This window comes from Chanos chanos, chromosome 4, assembly GCF_902362185.1.
Source record: "Chanos chanos chromosome 4, fChaCha1.1, whole genome shotgun sequence".
Classification (NCBI taxonomy): Eukaryota; Metazoa; Chordata; class Actinopteri; order Gonorynchiformes; family Chanidae; genus Chanos; species Chanos chanos.
In genome coordinates this window covers 52,681,743-52,704,209 of record NC_044498.1, presented here as the reverse complement: position 1 = coordinate 52,704,209, position 22,467 = coordinate 52,681,743, and the positions used below count along the sequence as shown (strand labels likewise).

The window sequence follows — 22,467 nt, the reverse complement described above, 5'->3', positions numbered from 1 at the left end:
GGAGTGACAGTTCTCAGAGCTGACCACACCCCCATGACGTGACCTGACTGGGGTGTCAGGTTCCTCAGTGAAGGTCTATGGGCTTTATGGTCATTTTATACAAAAGAGCAGCCCATTCACTGCCAAGCACTGCTCCAGCCCCTCGCTGGTGAGCGCCTGCCATACAGAGCCCTATAAAAGCAGGCAGAACCTCCCCGAATCAGTCTACACCTTTATCTTAGAGCACTGAGACAGAGCCGGCACTCTCCCCTCCCCTCACCTGTCGACATGCAACAGCTCAACAACCGAGCGGAGAACCACTTCAGCAGCCTGGTGGAATGTGAGCTGGAGAACTTGGGCAGAGGAGCCTGGGTCAACCGAGCCTACAACGACTCACCTCCACCTGCCCAGCATCACAGCATCAGCACCGTGTACAGCCCTCGGCCTCTGCTCCACAGCTCTCTGGACAGCGGGAGCAAACTGAGCGTGCCCAACCCATACCCTGCCCAGGTCCGAGCGGTCAGCCTCCCGTCCGAGAAAAAGACAACAGAGAGCCACTCTTACCTCCTTAGAGGAATCAAAGGTGAGTGTGCACCTGAAACACAGCTGCCTTTGTGTAGCCCTGTGATAGACAGCCTCTTAATTCACTGGAGTGTCAGAGAGAATCCAGCTCGAACCAGAGAGGATCTGTTCAGCTCTGTGTCTGAGCTCCTCATTCTAAGAGACAGCTTCTGTTTTTGTCAGGCAGTGTAAACATGGCCTTGGATTTGATTCAGAGTTTTAATAAATAAATCTCTAAGCGATGATCATTTTAGAACTCTCGTAACAGTAGTTTCATTACCCAGACAAATGAAATGATTTTACACACGTTCAGAGGAGAACTCTTGAGTTGGTAGATGGGTAATGAAGAGAGTTGCTGTGATTTCTATAGGACTGTGGGGCACCACACTGACAGAGGACACAAAGGAGAACCGGGAGCTGTTTGTCAGGACAACTCTTCGGGAGCTGGTGGTCTACATTGTTTTCCTGGTGGACGTATGTCTATGTAAGTATGAGGGTCTGTGTTTATGCAGGAGCATGGATTTGTGTTTCTGAGTGTAATCAGGCTTTTAGGGGTTTATTTTTTTTGGAAGGTTAAAAATAGACGAATGAATACTCTGAAACCCAATCCAAAATCTGGTTTCATGTCATTTCAGGGCACTACCAGATAGATCTGTCAAAGCAATCACACAGACAGTGTCATTTAATCTAAGGCACATTGAGTCAATCCAAACAACGTTACCAACAGGACTGCCAGCTGTGGAGGTTATTCTGTTCATTCTGTCAAAAAAACCCGCAATGCAGTAACAATATGAGATTAAAGTGTTTGGTATGGTTAAAATGTCCCTCAATGCAGTAACAATATGAGATTAAAGTGTTTGGTATGGTTAAAATGTCCCTCAATGCAGTAACAATATGAGATTAAAGTGTTTGGTATGGTTAAAATGTCCCTCAATGCAGTAACATTATGAGATTAAAGTGTTTGGTAAGGTTAAAATGTCCCTCAATGCAGTAACATTATGAGATTAAAGTGTTTGGTATGGTTAAAATGTCCCTCAATGCAGTAACATTATGAGATTAACGTGTTTGGTATGGTTAAAATGTCCCTCAATGCAGTAACAATATGAGATTAAAGTGTTTGGTATGGTTAAAATGTCCCTCAATGCAGTAACATTATGAGATTAAAGTGTTTGGTATGGTTAAAATGTCCCTCAATGCAGTAACATTATGAGATTAAAGTGTTTGGTATGGTTAAAATGTCCCTCAATGCAGTAACATTATGAGATTAAAGTGTTTGGTATGGTTAAAATGTCCCTCATTTTCAAGGCGCAGAGCATCAGGATAATGCTGCTGTTCTTGTCTCGATTGCTTAACCGGTTACAGGAGTTGCTATTCTTGTCCTCACTAACAGCCTGATCCCCGCTATGTGTCTTGGTTATTAGTGACCTGTCTCATCTTAAGTGTCTGTTATGAGATGAGAGCCCTGTGTTAATGCGTGGTATTGTGTGTGGGGGAACATTAGGGCCACAGGGGCAGAGGGTATGCTGGGCTGCCTGGGGTTGATAAGGGCTATTGTGGCTTTGTCTCGGTTGGCCTCTCATTGTTTAACGGAACTGTTTGCGTCAACAGCGCTGTTCAAACAAAGTGCCCTCCCCAATCAAAGCCTCCAGCTTTTACGACAAGTCTCCTGCTAATGGATGGGTCTCATTGTAATTGATGTCTCTGCTGTCATGCGAGTGAATGATCTCACAGGCCTGAGCAAAGCCTGATAGGAGGTAGCAGTGAGCTTCTGTGTGCTAATGGCCACGTTGCCTTTCAGTGACCTACGGGATGACCAGCTCCTGTGCCTATTACTACACCAAGGTTATGACCGACCTGTTTGTGAATACACCGAGCGAGAGTGGGGTCAGCTTTCAGTCCATTACAAACATAGATGATTTCTGGACGGTAAGTTCTCCATAACTGTGCCTGTGAGACTGATTATGTATGTTTATATTTATGTACGTACAGACATTGCAGTTTATTCAGGAGATTGTACCGGCAGCAGGGCAAATTCACAGAGCTGGTCTCTGTCACTGTGCTACAAATGCTCAAATGATGTTGTTTTGCTGTTATACCAGTATGCACAAGGTCCACTACTGGACGGCCTTTACTGGACCAAATGGTACAACAACCAGTCTCTGGAGAATGGAAACCAGTCCTTTATCTACTATGAGAACATGCTTCTAGGCGTGCCTCGCATAAGACAGCTGAAAATAAGGAACGACTCCTGCAGGGTTCACAGAGACTTCCAGGAGCAAATCTCAGAGTGCTTTGACGTCTACACTGATAAAAAAGAGGACAGGAATCCATTTGGCCTCATTAACGGAACAGCGTAAGTCTCGTCTGTCCACCGTTAGCAATCCATAATCACATATAATATGAACACTGTTACAGATGTCATCTGACACATGAATGAGGGGTCTGTTAGCAGGTTTAATTAAATGACATATTCATTGTCATTGATGCTAATGGTTCTGCTCTTTTCTCAGTCTCTGAGTTGTCTGAGTACTGGTTCTGCTCTTTTCCCAGTCTCTGAGTTGTCTGAGTACTGGTTCTGCTCTTTTCTCAGTCTCTGAGTTGTCTGAGTACTGGTTCTGCTCTTTTCTCAGTCTCTGAGTTGTCTGAGTACTGGTTCTGCTCTTTTCTCAGTCTCTGAGTTGTCTGAGTACTGGTTCTGCTCTTTTCTCAGTCTCTGAGTTGTCTGAGTACTGGTTCTGCTCTTTTCTCAGTCTCTGAGTTGTCTGAGTACTGGTTCTGCTCTTTTCCCAGTCTCTGAGTTGTCTGAGTACTGGTTGTGCTTTGCTGTGCACAGATGGCAGTACCACACAGAGAGAGAGATCAAAGGCTCCAGCCACTGGGGTGTTCTGGCCACATACAGCGGCGGAGGTTACTACCAGGACCTGGCCAAAACCGCGGAGGAGAGTGCAGCCCTCCTCACCACGCTGTGGGAGAGCCTGTGGCTGGACCACGGCACCAGGGCTGTTTTCATTGACTTCTCTACTTACAACGCCAACATCAACCTATTCTGTGTCATCAGGTACACAGCATCATTCTGGCTACATTTCTTTGTTTGGAGTATTTTTTGTTCCAGCTGAACAACGTTCATGCTTGTATAAATCAGTCTATTTTATCATAGTATCCGTTTCACTTTAGGATGAAATGTGTTTTGACCAAAAACAGGATGGGCAGTTTGCTTAAACACAACGCTGTCTAATCATCTCCACTCCTCAGATTAGTGGTTGAGTTCCCGGCCACCGGCGGAGCCATGTCGTCTTACCAGATCCGAACAGTGAAGCTGATTCGCTACGTCACCACCTGGGATTTCTTTGTCTGCGGCTGTGAGGTTGTTTTCTGTTTATTCATCCTTTACTATATGGTGGAGGAGATCTTGGAGCTTCGTATCCACAAACTGTCCTACTTTGGCAGCGTCTGGAACATTCTGGATCTGGTGATCATATTGGTAAGAACTGCTCATTCAACCTACTGACCGATTTCTCTGGTACCTTTCTCAGGGATGAGCTGGTTTCAAAGGCCTGAATGAGTAACTGACCTCTCCTCTCTCCAGCTTGCTCTCGTCGCAATTGTCTTCAATGTTTTCCGGACCATCAAAGTGGACAAACTGCTTGGGAGTCTGCTGCAGGAACCGAATATTTACGCCGATTTTGAATTTCTTGCTTTTTGGCAAACTCAGTACAACAATATGAACGCAGTGAACCTGTTTTTTGCTTGGATCAAGGTAAAAAAAAAAAAGAATTGTGCTGCTTCCCAGATCACTCATTTTGTCGCTGTAACTGCACAATGAAGGTGATAAATATGAATGTTCATATGTGTCTGTGCCCTGTAGATATTTAAATACATCAGTTTTAATAAGACCATGACTCAGCTGTCCTCTACCCTGGCGCGGTGCGCCACAGACATCCTGGGCTTCGCCATCATGTTCTTTATCGTGTTTTTCGCGTACGCCCAGCTTGGGTACCTGCTCTTCGGCACCGAGGTGGAAACTTTCAGCGTCTTTAACAAATGCATGTGAGCAAACACAAAATGATCCCACTTCTTTGTGTTTTCAGACACAGTCAGATTATCTTGTTTTTTTCAGCGTGTCCTGCAGATACATGTCAGTCATCAGGGGTCACAGGCCAGTTTTGACCGTACCTTCTCAATGCTTTGTTTTCCCTGCTGTAGATTCACGCAGTTCCGGATTATCCTGGGAGACTTTGACTACGATGCCATCGAGAGGGCAAACAGAATCCTCGGACCCGTATATTTCTTCACCTACGTGTTTTTCGTCTTCTTTGTGCTGCTGGTCAGTCCACTTACCCCAAACTTTTAACATTTAACAGTCTGTACAGAATTCCACGGACTTTTAACTTTAACGTTTAACTTTACAGAACATGTTTCTGGCGATCATAAATGATACGTACTCCGAAGTGAAAGAAGAACTGGCCTCTCAGAAAGATGAACTCCAGATTACTGACCTTATCAAACAGGTCAGGAAAATGAGTCCACGCTGCTCTGATCATACATCACCTCATGTCATTATCACCGCCAAAAGTACTACTCTAATTTGATCTCATTCTCATTCTGCTTTAGAGTTATGCAAAAACATTTATGAAACTAAAGGTTAAGAAGGAAAAGATCTCGGATGTTCAGAAGGCGCTGCAGTCGGGATCGAAGGAGCTGGAGTTTAAGGACTTTAGAGACACACTGAAGGAGTGAGTGCTGAATTCTGTTCAGACCAAACACACTCACAGCATTATACTGAACCGCCAGGATACATGACAGCAGAGTTACATACCAAAACCGACCAACACATACCAAAACAAACCAAAACAGACCAACACAGACCAACACATACCAAAACCGACCAAAACATACCAAAACCGACCAACACATACCACACAGACCAACACATACCACACAGACCAACACATACCAGATAGACCAACGCACACCAGACAGACCAATGCATACCAGACAGACCAACGCATACCAAAACAGACCAACACACACCAGACGGACCAAAACATACCAGACAGACCAAAACATACCAGACAGAACAACACATACCACACAGACCAACACATACCACACAGACCAACACATACCAAAACAGACCAACACACACCAGACAGACCAACACATACCACACAGACCAACACATACCACACAGACCAACACATACCAAAACAGACCAACACACACCACACAGACCAACACATACCAAAACCGACCAACACACACCAAAACTGACCAAGACAGACCAACACATACCACACAGACCAACACATACCACACAGACCAACACATACCAAAACCGACCAACACATACCAAAACAGACCAACACACACCAGACAGACCAACACATACCAAAACAGACCAACACACACCAGACAGACCAACACATACCACACAGACCAACACATACCACACAGACCAACACATACCAGACAGACCAACACATACCAGACAGACCAACACATGATATGTATTGGTCTGAAGGGGATCCTAGAAAGCAGGTTTAGTGAAAACTCAGAGTCAGTTAACTCAGGGCAAGTAGTAAACCTACTAATAGAAGAGCCCTATGGCTTTGTTTTGCTAGAATGAAGCCATAGGGCTCTTCTATTAGTAGGTTTACTACTTACTCTGCGTTAACTGGCTCTGAGTTTTCACTAAACCTGCTTTCTAGGATACCCCCCAGACCAAAACAGACCAAAGCAGACCAATCAAAGACACTGAAATGCCAGGATACATGAGAAGAGCCTCTGAAACTGTGACTGTCTGTGACCTTCTGTCAGGATGGGCCACGCTGAGAGCGAGATTTCCGCGGCCTTTTCCAAATTTGATCGGGACGGGAATCAGATTCTCGACAAGGAGGAGCAGGAGAGGATGAAACAGGAGCTGGAGGAAAAAAGGGTGTGTGGCGAATTTCCTCTGCTGAGCCCTGTGTGTGTGTGTGTGTGTGCCTGTGTATGTGTGTGCGTATGTGTGTGTGTGTGCGTATGTGTGTGTGTATGTATGTGTGTGTGTATGTATGTGTGTGAAATCAATTTTATTCACCCCATTCAATGTTTAAATAAACCTGGTTGGAGATGGTTGGTGGATGATTGAGTAAAGAGTCAGCACTAAAGGAAATGTTTTGGGTCTAATTTTTAGGATGCTCTGAGCGAAGAGCTGAACAACCTTGGAAGTCAGTACGCTAAACACCGAGATTCAGCAGACAGTATCGACAAACAAAAGAGAGGCTGTCACCCAGTCACCCAGGACGAGTTTCAGATGTACGTATGTGTGCGAAACGATTCTACAACAATGTGGAGATTGTGTCACTATGGCAACCATGTAGTCAATCAAACTACATATACTGAAACAGAGCTTTATTGTTTTTCCTGGACCCGAGTTACAATGTGAATGTGAAGAACCATTAGCCAGGTCCAGGTGAGGGAATACATACACACACACATTAACCACGTAATGGACTGTACTATTCAGGTCTGAATTCTCCGAAAGGCAGAAGGCTGGTTTTATGGAGATCTGTCTAAATGATGTGTTTCATCTTTGTGTAAAAGGCAGAGAACTGTCTCAGGTTATACTGGTAAAGGACCCAATCTCAGGATGTTTTCCATAGCTCCCTGTTGTGTGACAGTTGACTCGGCACCTGTTCAAATACCTATTCTTGTCTGTTTCATTCTAGGCTGGTTGGACAGGTTCTCCATCTGCAATCTTCTATAACCTCGATAATGTCACAGATGGATGCCGTCATGGAGAAGCTGGAGCTACAATCCATCAGCAAAACAAACAACAGAGAAACAAAAGGAAAACTGCAAACCATTAGAAATGATGTTAGTATCACATTTCAGTCATAAAATACAGACGACAGAAGCCATTAAGGGGAACAGAGAGAAGGTTTGGCTTGCAGAGTGCTGTAGATCCAAGTTTAAACATGCTGTCATGTTTTAACTCTATCACTTCATATATAATCTCAGATTTGAATATACTTATGGGCAAACCAGGTGTATTCAGTTCACACGTCAGCTGTTCTCCCAAAGGCCAGCACCATGCCCACACTGGACAGAGCCAAACGGATCAGAAGATGAGTCCTGGGTTTATGCTTCTGCTTTGTTTTCACAGGAAGAAAGGCCTACTTCTGGAGGGAATGTTCTGGTAAATCTGGACAGAGCAATAGGAGAAGGGCTGACACCCTGGCCTGGATCTGCTCCCACAGGGAATGGCAGAGTGGCAGGGCAAACTGGAACCAGTCACCTTTATCCAGATTTAGGCAGCTCCACACCACACTAACACACCACAGTAACCAAACTACATCACACTAACACGTCACAGTAACTAAACTACATCACACTAACACATCACAGAAACTAAACTACATCACACTAACACGTCACAGTAACTAAACTACATCACACTAACACGCCACAGTAACCAAACTACACCACGCTAACACACCACAGCCACCAAACTACATCACGCTAACACACCACAGTAACCAAACTACACCACGCTAACACACCACAGCCACCAAACTACATCACACTAACACGTCACAGTAACCAAACTACATCACACTAACACATCACAGTAGCTAAACTACATCACACTAACACACCACAGTAAGCAAACTACACCACACTAACACGTCACAGTAACCAAACTACATCACACTAACACGTCACAGTAACCAAACTACATCACACTAACACATCACAGTAGCTAAACTACATCACACTAACACATCACAGCCACCACACTACATCACACTAACACGCCACAGTAACCAAACTACATCACACTAACACACCACAGTAACCAAACTACATCACACTAGCACGTCACAGTAACCAAACTACATCACACTAACACATCACAGCCACCAAACTACATCACGCTAACACACCACAGTAACCAAACTACACCACGCTAACACACCACAGCCACCAAACTACATCACGCTAACACACCACAGTAACTAAACTACATCACACTAACACACCACAGTCACTAAACTCCACTATATTTCTTAAAAAGATCAGCACCCCCACACTTGGCCCTTGCTTCATAGATGGATTTTGAAATTTGAAAATTCCAGATTGAAAATATGATGCATTCACTGTAGCCTGGGAAATGCACAGCTCCACAGTATGACAGCGGTTTGACTCACAGTTCAGGTCCCATCTGCCTGGGGAAGCGTCACTGAATATGGCTTTTCATAGCATCAGAGGTCCTTATGTATGTATGACCCAAAGTGCATTAGTTACTGTGTTCAGCCAATATCTGCTGCTGTTGTACAGATATAAATGTCCTCTATTTAAAGGCAAATGTAAGACTATTTAAATATAAAAATAATGCAGATTTATGACTATTTAAATATAAGGCAGATTTCTGATTAGTGCCAATTTATATTTCTCCTGCTGCCAGAGATACAGTATATTCCGCTGTAGTTGCTTTGCACTGTAACACGTGTCTTTCACCTGCACATCTGTGTAATCTCGGCTCGCGGTACGTCAGACATGATCATGTGACATACCGTTCTCTGAGGCATTGTGAATTTGTGCTGATAAATGTTCCCTGTAGTCATGAGCAAAAACCATGAAACGCTGACAGATTTAGAGCTAAGTTCACAGTAGATTCCTCATGTCAGTTTCTTCCTATGTGTTGTATTAAAATGTGAATAAAGTCTAATCAATGCAAAATGAAAACCATCAATCTGCAAAGCGGTGCTCTCTGAGGGCAGCTGTGAAAATATTACTGTAGAAATGACAGAGAAAGTGATGTTCTGGTAAAACCTTTGTTGGTGACACAGCGCAGAAGGCAGTTGCGATGCTGAAGAATGGAACCGTATTTTTCCTAGTCAAACAGTGCATTTATTGACACTTTAGAGAGAATTTCATCAAATGCTAAACTTTATTCAAACACCTCGGCCGTTTACATTCAGTTCGTTGAGCAACCTTTGACAAAACAGTCTGAAACATGCAGCTCCCCTGAAAACATCCCTGGGCAAGATCTACACACTCACCTGCCCGGCTAACTAGCAGAAAAATGGCACTCCATACTTGTCAAAACTGCAGATGGCCACGTCTACGCAGGGTCCTAAAATCAGCCCTACAGCTCTGGAGCAGGGCCTCAGAGCCTTCTGGAACTCTGCTGTGACTGACCAGAGAAAATTAAGGCTTGTCTGGAAATGACACTGAATCGGTTCAGTCCGTCAGTCACTCGTCTGCGCTGTACAGCATAAGGTGTGTGCTGAATTTGGGTGTGAAGAATGCATGCTTGTTAAACCCTTATTCATACCAAATTATCATTCAAGTTATCAAAGTTTATGTACATATTTGGCCTTTCCGACCACTCTGCAGAGTGAATGATAAGATATTTCACTGTGTAAGCGAATGGTCGTAAAAAGATTTACACGCTGTATCAAATAATTCTAGAGGATTCAGAGAGAACCTGGGAGGTTAAAGTGGATTAAATATACACAACGTCACATAGAAATTCATATACAGTTTTGCATTTACATGACACAGGGTGTGGGAACCCTAAAGGTGCCTTTACTTACACTGCTCTTTCTGAAGGCTCATCGTTTTATACAAAAGTCAAAGTCCATCTTATGATAAAGCAGAAAACACATGATCAGCTGTCTGGAGTTGGACAGGAGAACCGAATCGAATGTTCAGAAAGGAATTATCAGATCAATTATAAATTGTGGGGATTTTTTGGTAATGCATCTGTGAAATTCCTATTTCTGGGAATACGCAAATATTCAAAATAATAATTGAGAATATTTTGAAATATTCTTGAGAACTGATACTCGTCAGTAAAACAAAACCAGCAGAAACAGCGGTGACGCATGTCGTTTTCTCCAACATCAAATGAAATGAAAAAATGGCCTGAAAACAAGGGGAAGTCTTCACACTGAGATTTCTGTAAATAGATTCAAGTTCCCATTGAAAGCACTAGGCCCCACTTGGCTCTCTAAAGTCAACCAGTTTGTTAAAAGTCAATTCCAAATGCTTTGAGGTGTGCGGGGAAGACTACACAGGCATCCAGGTGCTATTTTAGTCCCACACAAAGGTAGCTGGATCCCACAAGCCAATGGGAGTGTGTGTCAGTCATGAGTTCAGGTCATTGTGTCTGGTAACCAGCCATGCCAAAGTTGGCCTGGTTTGGCATTACTGGGCCAGGCTGTGCTTGGGAAGGCTGCGTACCAAATCCTCCCATCCAGGCCGGAGACTGTGACTGCCTGAATGACGGAGAGAGAGAGAGAGAGAGAGAGCGAGGGGAAGGAAATACAGTCAGTGGATGAGTCGGAGGCAGACAGGTGAAAACCTGTGGGAAGTTAACACAATGCATTCTTGTCACCTTGACATGTTCTGAGCGGCTGCTGCGGCCCACATGGAATCCCTGTGAGAGAAATGGCACAGCTTAACAGCCAGGGTCAAACTCAGGGCACAGCTTAACACAGCCAGGGTCAAACACAGCTTAACACAGCAAGGGTCAAACACAGCTTAACACAGCCAACGTCAAACACAGCTCAACACAGCCTGGGACAAACTCAGGGCAGAGTTTAACACAGCCAGGGGGAAACACAGCTCAACACAGCCAGAGTCAAATTCAGAGCACAGTTTTACAGAACCAAGGTCAAACACAGCTCAACACAGCTGGGGTCAAATTCAGAGCACAGTTTAACACAATAAAATTACAATAATAATCCCATTACAAGGTTCTGTATTTCATCTTGCCGTCACAATGAAAGAATCAGAGAGTGAAGGTTTTGTAAACTGAGGCTTTTGGTGTTTTGTAGAATTGGACTAAAGTGCTCTCAGTACTTCACTTCCCATTGGCTGAATCCACTGAATGCCAGACAGTTCACACAACGGACTGAACAGCTGGTCCCAGTCGGCCGTGGACGGCTGGCCTTGCTCAGCACTCATACTCTGTGCTCTGGATTTGAGGGAAAACCAGTGTGAACGACAGACAGACTTACTCCACACCAAATCCCTGCTGATTCCAGGTCTGTCCATAGAGTCCGTACGAGGGCACCTGCCAGCCGTTGGTCATGTACTGGCCGTATTGTTGAGGGTTTCCATACACCTGATTCCAGTGTCCCCATTGGCCGTAATCCATCTGTCACACAGCACAGAGTAATAAATACTCCTCCTGCATCTCTTCTAGTACTGAAAACCTAGTACTGAAAACACCACACTGCTCATACTGTACACTCACTGGCCCTCATCCTCTGTCTTTTTAACCAATCACGGCTCAGCGTGGCCTGACGGGTGTGAGGGGACTCAGGTCCTTACCTGCTGGACGTTTTTGGCCATGTCCGGAGACTCTTTGCCCCAGTAACACTTCACCAGGTGGCCTTCGATGGTCGTCCCGTTCACAGACACTATGGCATGGGCCGCGCTTTCGTGAGTGGAAAATCTGCAGAAAAATTACAAACATCTCCCTGAGACACAGGAGTCAAACCGTCCCCCGACACAGGAGTCAAAGTCTTTCCAGAGTATCAGCGCACAGCACAGGCCATTCAAACGAGGCATTTCATTTGAGCAGACACTTTCGTCTCTGACTGGGAGTGACTGGGGAGGGATGAGCTTGGAGAGGAGATTTGTTCTGCTGTGTCAAACACTGCCCCCTAGTGTTCAACTGACCCACCACAACAGACCCACATCAGCGCACACACACACACACACACACACACACCACCTCTCTCTGTCACCTCAGATTCATTATAACAGAGGTTCAATTGTCAAGTTAATCAATTCCAATATCTCGTGATCTGAATAATGACTAAAGTCAACATGTACAGTGAATTCAGTCACCGTGGGAGTAAACAGATTTAAGAGACAGATTTTGACTCAAGTGCTTTTAAAATCCCATTGCAACACAGAGAATGTCAATTGGAGAGAACTGCAAATAATATAAATAAAACTAATGAAGAAAAAACACCAGAAATAACTGAGTATTTTAGCCGTAGGGCGTAAGATTTTGGAAATGGTACCTGATGAAGGAATAGCCTTTCTCTGGAAACACCCGAATCTCCATTATTTGTCCAAAAGGTGAAAAGGTCTGGCGCATGAGGTGCTCTGTGATCAAAGAGAAGTTTTAATCACACGCTCTGGATTCACCAGGCTCATCTTTAAAAAAGAAAGAAAAGCCAGATGACTGAGAACAGCTGACAGAAGGCAGGAGTCGTTACCGGAGAGGCCAGACTGGATTCCACCGCAGTAAACAGTGCAGTTCTGAGGACTGGACTGGTTCACCACATCATCAAACCTCAGCTGCTTTGAACTGTCTGATGATATCACAACAACACAGCAATAAAATGACACACACATTTCCAAACGAATCCCTTCATTATGCATACAGAAAACTCCATCTGTTTTTTAGCCGATCCTGTCACTAAGGACCAGTAGTTATTTATCCCCTCCATTACAGAGCTCACTCTTCTGACAGACAGACAGGCATATAGACACAGACATACAGACACGGACATATAGACACACACATACAGACACACAGACACAGACATACAGACACACACATACAGACACAGACACAGACAGACAGGCATATAGACACAGACAAACAGACACAGACAAACAGACACAGACATATAGACATACAGACACACAGACATACAGACACAGACATACAGACACAGACATACAGACACAGACATACAGACACAGACATACAGACACACACAGACATACAGACACACACAGACATACAGACACAGACATACAGACACACAGACACAGACACACAGACACAGACATACAGACACAGACATACAGACACAGACACAGACATACAGACATACAGACACACACATACAGACACAGACATATAGACACAGACATACAGGCACACACAGACATACAGACACACACAGACATACAGACACAGACATACAGACACACACATACAGACACACAGACACAGACATACAGACACAGACATACAGACATACAGACATACAGACACAGACATACAGACACAGACATACAGACATACAGACACAGACACACAGACATAGACACACAGACATAGACACACAGACACAGACACACAGACACAGACATACAGACACACAGACACAGACATACAGACACAGACATACAGACACACAGACACAGACATACAGACACAGACATACAGACACAGACATACAGACACAGACACAGACATACAGACACAGACATACAGACATACAGACATAGACACACAGACATAGACACACAGACACAGACACACAGACACAGACATACAGACACACAGACACAGACATACAGACACAGACATACAGACACACAGACACAGACATACAGACACAGACATACAGACACAGACACACAGACACAGACATACAGACACACAGACACAGACATACAGACACACACATACAGACACAGACAAACAGACACAGACATATAGACATACAGACACACAGACATACAGACACACACAGACATACAGACACAGACATACAGACACAGACATACAGACATACAGACACACACATACAGACACAGACATACAGACACAGACATATAGACACAGACATACAGGCACACACAGACATACAGACACACACAGACATACAGACACAGACATACAGACACAGACATACAGACATACAGACACAGACACACAGACACAGACACACAGACACAGACATACAGACACAGACATACAGACACAGACACACAGACACAGACACACAGACACACAGACATAGACACACAGACACAGACACACAGACACACAGACATAGACATACAGACACAGACATACAGACACAGACACAGACACACAGACACAGACACAGACACACAGACACAGACACAGACACAGACACACAGACACACAGACACAGACATACAGACACAGACATACAGACACAGACATACAGACACACAGACATAGACATACAGACACAGACATACAGACACACAGACACAGACATACAGACACACAGACATACAGACACACAGACACAGACATACAGACACAGACATAGACATACAGACACAGACACAGACATACAGACACACAGACACAGACACACAGACACAGACATACAGACACAGACATACAGACATACAGACACACACATACAGACACAGACATACAGACACAGACATATAGACACAGACATACAGGCACACACAGACATACAGACACACACAGACATACAGACACACACATACAGACACAGACATACAGACATACAGACACAGACACACAGACACAGACACACAGACACAGACACACAGACACAGACATACAGACACAGACATACAGACACAGACACACAGACATAGACACACAGACACAGACACACAGACACACAGACATAGACATACAGACACAGACATACAGACACACAGACATACAGACACAGACACAGACACACAGACACAGACACAGACACACAGACACAGACACACAGACACACAGACACAGACATACAGACACACAGACATAGACATACAGACACAGACATACAGACACAGACATACAGACACACAGACATACAGACACACAGACACAGACATACAGACACAGACATAGACATACAGACACAGACACAGACATACAGACACACAGACACAGACACACAGACACAGACATACAGACACAGACATACAGACACAGACATACAGACACAGACACAGACATACAGACACACAGACACAGACATACAGACACAGACACAGACATACAGACACACAGACACAGACATACAGACACACAGACACAGACATACAGACACAGACATACAGACACAGACATACAGACACAGACACAGACATACAGACACAGACACAGACATACAGACACAGACATACAGACACAGACATACAGACACACAGACACAGACATATGGGCTAAAATGGGCTATAATGGGTCATTCACTCACTGTCCTGGATGTTCTTGGGAGCAGGTGGTTTCCGAGTGGCCCAGTTGGTCCGGATCTGTCGCCCTCCTAACCACTGCCCCCCCATGTGTACTATGGCATTCTCTGCATCCTACAAACAACGCAAACAAACAAAGCTTCTTCTCTGTGCTCTTAATGGTCCAAACATTAGAGAACTTTGAAGAATTCTGCTAGCCTTGTACTGCTCATTTTAGACAAATCTTCGCAAACTGTCCTGAAAGTTAAATTAAGTTGACTAAATTCCAGTCTGTTAAAATATGCATAATGCACTGAATTGTCTGGCTAAATAAGATTCATCAGTGGAAGAAAGATCTGCTCCCTTATCGTGTTTGTCAGTGTCTGCTGTCCTAGCCTCTAGCAGATAGCACTAACTAAGGCAGTCCTAAATAAGAGAATTACTAAACACACTACAGAAGGTAATAAGCAGAAATAGAGGTAACCTCCGCTGAGTGCTCCTGAGCTGGGGCCTTACCAGTTTGTTATAGAAGGACACAAATCCATACCCCTTAGATTTTCCCGTTGTCATATCCTTCACCACGCGAGCATCCCTGAAAGAACACAGGCCAATACGGTCAGCGTCGCTTTACCTGCGGCCCGCAGCCAACACACACACACACACTCACACACACACGCTCACACACACTCAAACACGCTCACAGAGTACTGTGGAGCAGTCTTACTGTAAATGGGAGAGTGTATGTCTACTCTACTGGAGCTAGCCTCTGCATGTTCATTAGGCTACTAATTCTATTGATCAGCAAAACTGCCTTAAGTGTAAAAACAAAACTAAAAAAAAAGGGTAAAATTCATGCACCCTGAGCTGCTTTAGTGTGTTTGTGTGTCACAGACTCCAGGTCTGATATGGGTTCTTACTACATTACACAGTGATTCAGCCCTATTCATTAAAGCTTATGTCTGCAAATCAGAACAATTAACACTCTCATTTACCATGCATTTTCTACATTCTCCTGTCCATATTTATCCTAGTCACAGAAATATAGAGAAATATCAAAGAGAAAAAAGGAATTAAACGGCATACATGGCCTGTTAACAGATTTCTTTATTTTTCCTGGTCAATTCTCTACCACCAATATGGAGTTTGGGAGGCTGCAAATTTTGAAAAATTGACATTTTCAGAATTTTACAAGAACCAAACTATCAACAAGACTAGTCAAAAGATCATGACAAAGTAATTTAACACAGATGCAGTTTAAAAACGAGTGAAAAAATATGTATTGGCTGTTGGTTAAGGTCTACACTACATCAATGTTAATATAAAACTATGGTAATAGAGAAACAGGACCTGTGAAGAGAAAACAGGGAAAAAAAAAAAAACTCTACATCTGAGATTCCAGAGAGCACAGCTCCATGCTGACAGCCTTCAGGCCCCTGCTCAACTTACGAGAAACTCTACAAAATAACCAGACGGCTATTAACTGGCACTTCACACTAAGAGAAATCTCACGTCTTGGCAGATTGTTTGTGATAAAACCTTATCATAAAAGAGCTGTACTGAACAGAACAAAGAACTGCTGTTTAAGTCAACTTACCAGGTCATAATCTAACACCAACAGCACAGAGGACCATAGCACAGAACTCAATATACGGAGTGAATTAGGAGAAGATGGAGTATACACCACTGTCATATAGACAGTTATAAGGTCTGTGTGTAAATTTTACCACTGCTGTAGATTTGGACAGCCCAGCTAACACACTGATCATAGTACACCTGCTTTGATGCTGCCAGCAGGTTTTGTAAAGTAGAGTTAATTTCCATCATTTTGACAGAATCTAGCTTTTTCCGACATTTGTTTTCACTTGAAGTTCACATTTAGACAGGTACATTAACTCCTCATGGTGGACTCACTTTACTACAAATACTCTGCCTCTGCCTAAGGTATGAGTGAGTAAATCTCCTCAAAGTCCTGTCTGACATCTGTCACTACAAAAACACTACAAAAACATACTGCCTCTGCCTCAGGTATGAGTGAGTAATCCTCCTCAAAATCCTGTCTGACATCTGTCGCTACAAAAACACTACAAAAACATACTGCCTCTGCCTCAGGTATGAGTGAGCAATCCTCCTCACTACAAAAACACTACAAAAAAACCCACAAACCCTTCCAAAGTTTAGATACTGTTTCAGATAAATCCGTCCTAATTTCTCTACTGCATTAAAACATCCAATAAACTCACTGGGCTAAATATTCGGGGTGTGCAGAAATACTGTTTTTTTATTAATCTTTTTTTAAATTTGTCCAATTCGATATCAATCTGTAAAATGTATGGATCGATCTTTCAGGCTAACATGCATTTTTCCCCTGGTTTTCTGGGTTAATTTCTGCAACGGTTAAACATAGCCAGAAAATTAAACAGAAATAGACAGGCTCTGTCACAGCCTTAATGTCGTATTAAAGGCAATTACTACGTATTACTAACTAGCTGTAATTATTATTACTACTAACAAGGTCCCACAACAGAGCACTGAAAAGAAGGGGAGAGAAAGAGAGAGAGAGAGAGAAAGAGAGAGAGAGAAAAAGCAAACTGCAGGCTCAGTCAAAGGACAAACTTTTCATTTTCATAAAATGCAAGGATTGGAATACTTACGAGATTTTCCCAAATGGTGCAAAGGCAGCTCTAATGTCGTCAGTGGTTATCTCAGGACTCAGATCTCCCACAAACACATGGAAGTGATCTGAAGAACATGACAACATTCATTTAAACAAAAATCATTCGACAGCTCACAGAAGGCAGAATGCGGCGGACACATTCAGTCAAACCGATCTTTACATACTCTGGGAACTCAAAAAAGCCCATGAGATTGACACACCTGCTAAAAAACAACATTTCCAACACTTACACACAGCCCAGCCAATGCCTGACAGTCTTCCCTACCATCACGAACATGTCCAGGAAATAATCTTCAATTAATCAATTTACCAACTAACCAAACTGCAGATCTACTGAACGGGTATTCATTTATAGACACTCATGAAGTCGTAGTTACAGAACTGTTTTTTTTTTTTTTCTTTCATCCTGATGTACAAACTGATCTTCCTTCCTTTAAACTGCATACTGAAAGCCATAGTGGAGCCTGTACTAGACGTTGTGGGATAACTGAGTATTGATCCTCCTTGCCAACGGTCACAGAGGACAGAAATGTTTGTCAGTGTTAAGGTCAACCACTTTGTTGACATAAATAATGGAAATGGTCACCAGGTGCCAAGTGCAGTTTGCTGGAAATCTGTACACACTGATTTTAATTTTTAAAACACTGCGGAAAATGTTTGAAATCAGGGAACTGTTTAAGGACAAACACAGACAATCCTGAGTGTGTATTCCATGTCAGTCAGATGTTTAAATTTGTTAAACTGATGTTTGAAGTCAAGCAGAGCAAAAGTGGTATGTAAACTCTTTGTAGCTGAAAATAAGACATTTTATGACCCTGTGTCAAGTGGTTTTCCTGGTTCTGCTATGTGACATGAAACTGCTCTCACTGGAAACATGGAACAAAAACAAACAAACAAACACACAACAAAAAGACAAAAAAAACAAAACAAAAACAAAAAAAACTTACTGGATGTGTCTTTTTTCTGACTGCTGGGAGTTGTTGCCCAATTCACCTTGACTTCCTAAACACAGAAATCAACTCATTACAACTCATTTTACATCACTCACTATAACGTACTTTAAAAAAACAGAGCAGGTCAACTGGCTTTCTGATGTCAGTGTTACTGTGGTCAGGTTCCACATAGCCTTACCACGCCGTGTGAGACCAGGAACAAACAGACTGACAGTTACCTTTCCCAGTATCTTCCTCCCGTTCATGGCCGCTAGTGCGGCAGCAGCATCTCTGTGCTCAAAGAACTCCACAAAGCAATACGGGTCATTACTCGTATGCTGCAAAACAGAAAATCCGAGAGAAGAGTTCACCCTCCTGCTGCTATCAGGCGGCTGAGAAGGAAAGTCAGGAGAGGGTATTACTGCACAACATACAGACTTCAGCTGGACCTCCCTCCTCTATTAGCCCCACAGTTTTCAATGCTACACTTTTCCCAGAGTCATACGTAAAAAGCCCTCCCAATCAAACATAGCCATTATTATGTCAGAACTCAGAAATGTGCAGGGTCATGCCACTGAGGGAACGCTGTTAAAAACTGGCATGTAGTCATTGTCAGTTTTAGACTATGATCTTCCAGACAGACTGACTAGTCAGATTAACTTCATTGTGGGTAATGCGAACTCCAGAACAAGCCAGAAGGTCCTGAGACCTGATACAGTGTCATTTGACTGTACAGGTGAGCAGGTCTGTTCACACAGTGTCTGGAACACATGTGTTCTGTGTCTGGCCATGTATCAATAAACATTTATTTAGGTGTGGTGACATTCAAATACAGAAATGACTCATTGACAGTGTTCCTCAGTGACATGAAACACTGACTTTAAAGTGTCATGTTTACACCAAAGCAAAAGCACACACTGATACTTTCAGAATGTTATTTTTGACTGGGTATTCTGAAGCTTCACTGATGTCCAGCATTATGCTGCATTTCAAAATTGAAAAACATATAGAGAAATCTTGCATCACAGCAAATATCATTGACTACTGTAGCCAGATGAGGGAAATTTCCAGTCATTTTGTGGCTTTTTCTCAGCAAGGCAGAAGCAATAATAAGCAAAACCGTGAGAGCACATGCTTACCTCTGTTATCATTTTACAACTTTTGCAAGGTCCGATCTGCGTGAACAACTGAAGGATTAAACTCTCTGTGACATCTCTGGACAGGTTTCCCACGTAGCTGCGGGGTGAGAAATTGGGCTGATTTGTAACAGTAACAAAGGTAAAAGTATAAGCCAAAAAAAAAAAAAAAAAAAATCATTTTGTGCTTTCAAGTCGCTTCTTCTGCTGCGCATATAGTGCGTTTGGGCATACTGCCACACTAGAGTTACAGTGGCGCAAGAGAGGGTTGCCAAACGGTTTTATGCGCTTCTCATATTAGTTTTACCTGAACATCTGAACAGCACGTTTTAACGATTAAAGTTTTAATAAAAAATGCAAGTTATTACTTCGACTATAAACCCCAGAAACTACCACGTATATCTGAGCGTATTAGCCTTCCTGAATACTTTGCCTAAATATTACGAATAAAATCACGAAGACAAAAACAAACAAAAAAATCAGAAGCGTTAGTATCTAATCACTACTAATTTAACTGTCTTACTCACTGACAGCGTTAAAGATGAGTTTTTCATGGATGGTTTTCAGTGAAACTTTTAATTTTCTACATCATTTAGGTTGTCACCATCCCTATATATAAACTGACAGGCAATTCAGTTACACAATCAGATTTAAGTAACACCTTATAAAATCTTTTCTGGATCGCCCACTGATCTCTTATCTAATCTAGTGACGAAGTAAAGAACAGAAAACATAAAGACCTACTTCGTCGCTTGACAAAGAAATTGAAACGGCCTTGTCATAGCTATACGGGCCTTGGTGCTAAAGGCACGCAGCAGGTAGTTAGCCTAGGCTCAATGACAGCCACCACGGAACGTAGTTTAAATATAACTGGCTTCATACGCAAGCAAAAGATAAAGGAAATGCTAAACGAAGAACCTGACCTCAGACAGATATTCTACAAAAACAACAAACAAAGAAAAAGGTTAGCTAACTCCATGACAGATTATCGCTCATTAGCATAAATAAATTTCTTCTTCTTTGAAACATGCTAGTTAGCATCTAAATTAGCTTGACACGCACAAAAACATGATGCTAATCTGGGCACTTGCTATCTAACCTAGCTGCTGAGATGCTAGCTGGGCTTTCTCGCTGGCTACATCCTTCGTGGTACATTGTTGTACAAGGAAACAGTCTTTTCTGACGCTCGTGAATTGTGATGATTTGTCAGCTGTTTTATTTGACGAAGAACTGTAATGTGTTTAGGGTTCATCGAATATTTTGTAGACCAGACTGTAACCTTAACTATGTCTCTGGAGAGAAGTATGTTATCTTAACTATGTGTTATGCTAGCTAATGTGACTTCCAGTAGGCTACCGCTCTGACAGGGGCACCCTGGAACCTGGGTCTTCTGCGAACTACTTACAGGGTTTTTGGATGGCTCTCGTCTTCCATGTTCAGATACCGAAGGGTATGTTTCTATAAAATGTAATCACTTTCCCACGCGTGGGTGTTTCTTACGGATAACAACAATGTTCTGATTGATTTCGTTCTTGGGTTGCGGTTAATGTAGAAAATGGCGGAACCCGGCGAGTCAGGAAACCCGAAACTGCACATGCGCATGTCATCACAGGCATTGAAAGAGCAATTAAGTACAATGAATCTATTTTATTCGCCGATTAGAAATACATGTGTCTGTTCTGTTATCATAGTGAATTATTTTTGTCTGATTTTGGAAAACTGATGGTGAATGATACTTTGTGGCAGATGAAGCAAATATTGAAGGTTTTTTTCTCTTACGATGTTACAATTGCAAGATTTTAAACCATGCAAAAATCAATCAGTTTCACCAATTAGTAGTTCTTGTCATGTTCATGTCGTCAGCTCCACAGTTCTCAGTCATCACATACAGTCACAAGGTTGGATTTAGCTGAACTCACTGACTTGGTTGAACTCATTGAAGTGAGGACTAAACTAAACTTTGTAACTAAAAATAGTCTAAGAAAATGAGAGAAAGTAATGGAAGTGAGTTAATGTTTGAAATGGAGGCTAGATCGATCCCAGTTTTGATTAAAATTGTCCTACGCACGTTTTAAACCGTTTTGATGAAGGCTGATGTCTCAGCATTTATCAACAGAGTAATAGTATTTGCTTATTATGAACTTTGCGTATTAGGAAATTAATCAGTGAAGTCAATACGCTGCTCTGTAAGTCAGTATTGTAATATGTGTGTTCATACTTCGTTGTACTCTGCAGGTGTTACGACCATATGAAA

At 42.9% G+C, this 22,467-nt stretch overlaps 2 protein-coding genes across 5 annotated transcripts; one reads left to right on the top strand and one right to left on the bottom strand.

Annotated features, from left to right (window-relative positions):
• Positions 1-267: 267 nt before the first annotated feature.
• Positions 268-7,835, top strand: pkd2l1 (polycystic kidney disease 2-like 1). The gene is made up of 15 exons (XM_030772443.1): positions 268-562; positions 911-1,024; positions 2,339-2,466; positions 2,640-2,893; positions 3,374-3,598; positions 3,793-4,021; positions 4,127-4,297; positions 4,406-4,587; positions 4,744-4,864; positions 4,950-5,048; positions 5,152-5,273; positions 6,358-6,475; positions 6,716-6,837; positions 7,251-7,398; positions 7,782-7,835. The coding sequence occupies exons 1-15, from the start codon at positions 268-270 to the stop codon at positions 7,833-7,835; spliced, it is 2,382 nt and encodes a 793-aa protein (XP_030628303.1).
• A 1,577-nt stretch (positions 7,836-9,412) lies between these two features.
• Positions 9,413-21,768, bottom strand: tial1 (TIA1 cytotoxic granule-associated RNA binding protein-like 1). 4 transcript variants are annotated; one of them, XM_030771284.1, is made up of 13 exons: positions 21,619-21,768; positions 20,217-20,313; positions 19,317-19,469; positions 19,093-19,147; positions 18,123-18,210; positions 15,988-16,063; positions 15,498-15,606; positions 12,768-12,863; positions 12,570-12,654; positions 11,869-11,992; positions 11,553-11,692; positions 10,928-10,969; positions 9,413-10,808 (listed from the first exon to the last, which is right to left on the bottom strand). In XM_030771284.1, exons 1-13 carry the CDS (start codon positions 21,645-21,647, stop codon positions 10,691-10,693), a joined length of 1,212 nt encoding a protein of 403 aa, XP_030627144.1. In that variant the 5' UTR covers positions 21,648-21,768; the 3' UTR covers positions 9,413-10,690. The 4 variants fall into 4 exon arrangements, with proteins under 4 accessions (XP_030627144.1, XP_030627146.1, XP_030627145.1 ...); XM_030771286.1 differs by lacking the exon at positions 10,928-10,969 and having other exon boundaries at positions 12,768-12,859; positions 15,494-15,606; XM_030771285.1 differs by lacking the exon at positions 10,928-10,969.
• Positions 21,769-22,467: the final 699 nt, after the last annotated feature.

Coding starts and splice junctions, on each gene's coding strand:
- pkd2l1 (XM_030772443.1), top strand. CDS start 268: ATGCAACAGCTCAACAACCGAGCGGAGAACCACTTCAGCAGCCTGGTG. Junction 2,467..2,639: donor ACATAGATGATTTCTGGACG/GTAAGTTCTCCA, acceptor CTGTTATACCAG/TATGCACAAGGTCCACTACT. Junction 4,022..4,126: donor TGGATCTGGTGATCATATTG/GTAAGAACTGCT, acceptor TCCTCTCTCCAG/CTTGCTCTCGTCGCAATTGT.
- tial1 (XM_030771284.1), bottom strand. CDS start 21,647: ATGGAAGACGAGAGCCATCCAAAAACCCT. Junction 19,470..20,216: donor GTTGTAAAATGATAACAGAG/GTAAGCATGTGC, acceptor TTTCCTTCTCAG/CCGCCTGATAGCAGCAGGAG. Junction 11,693..11,868: donor TGGCCAAAAACGTCCAGCAG/GTAAGGACCTGA, acceptor GCTGTGTGACAG/ATGGATTACGGCCAATGGGG.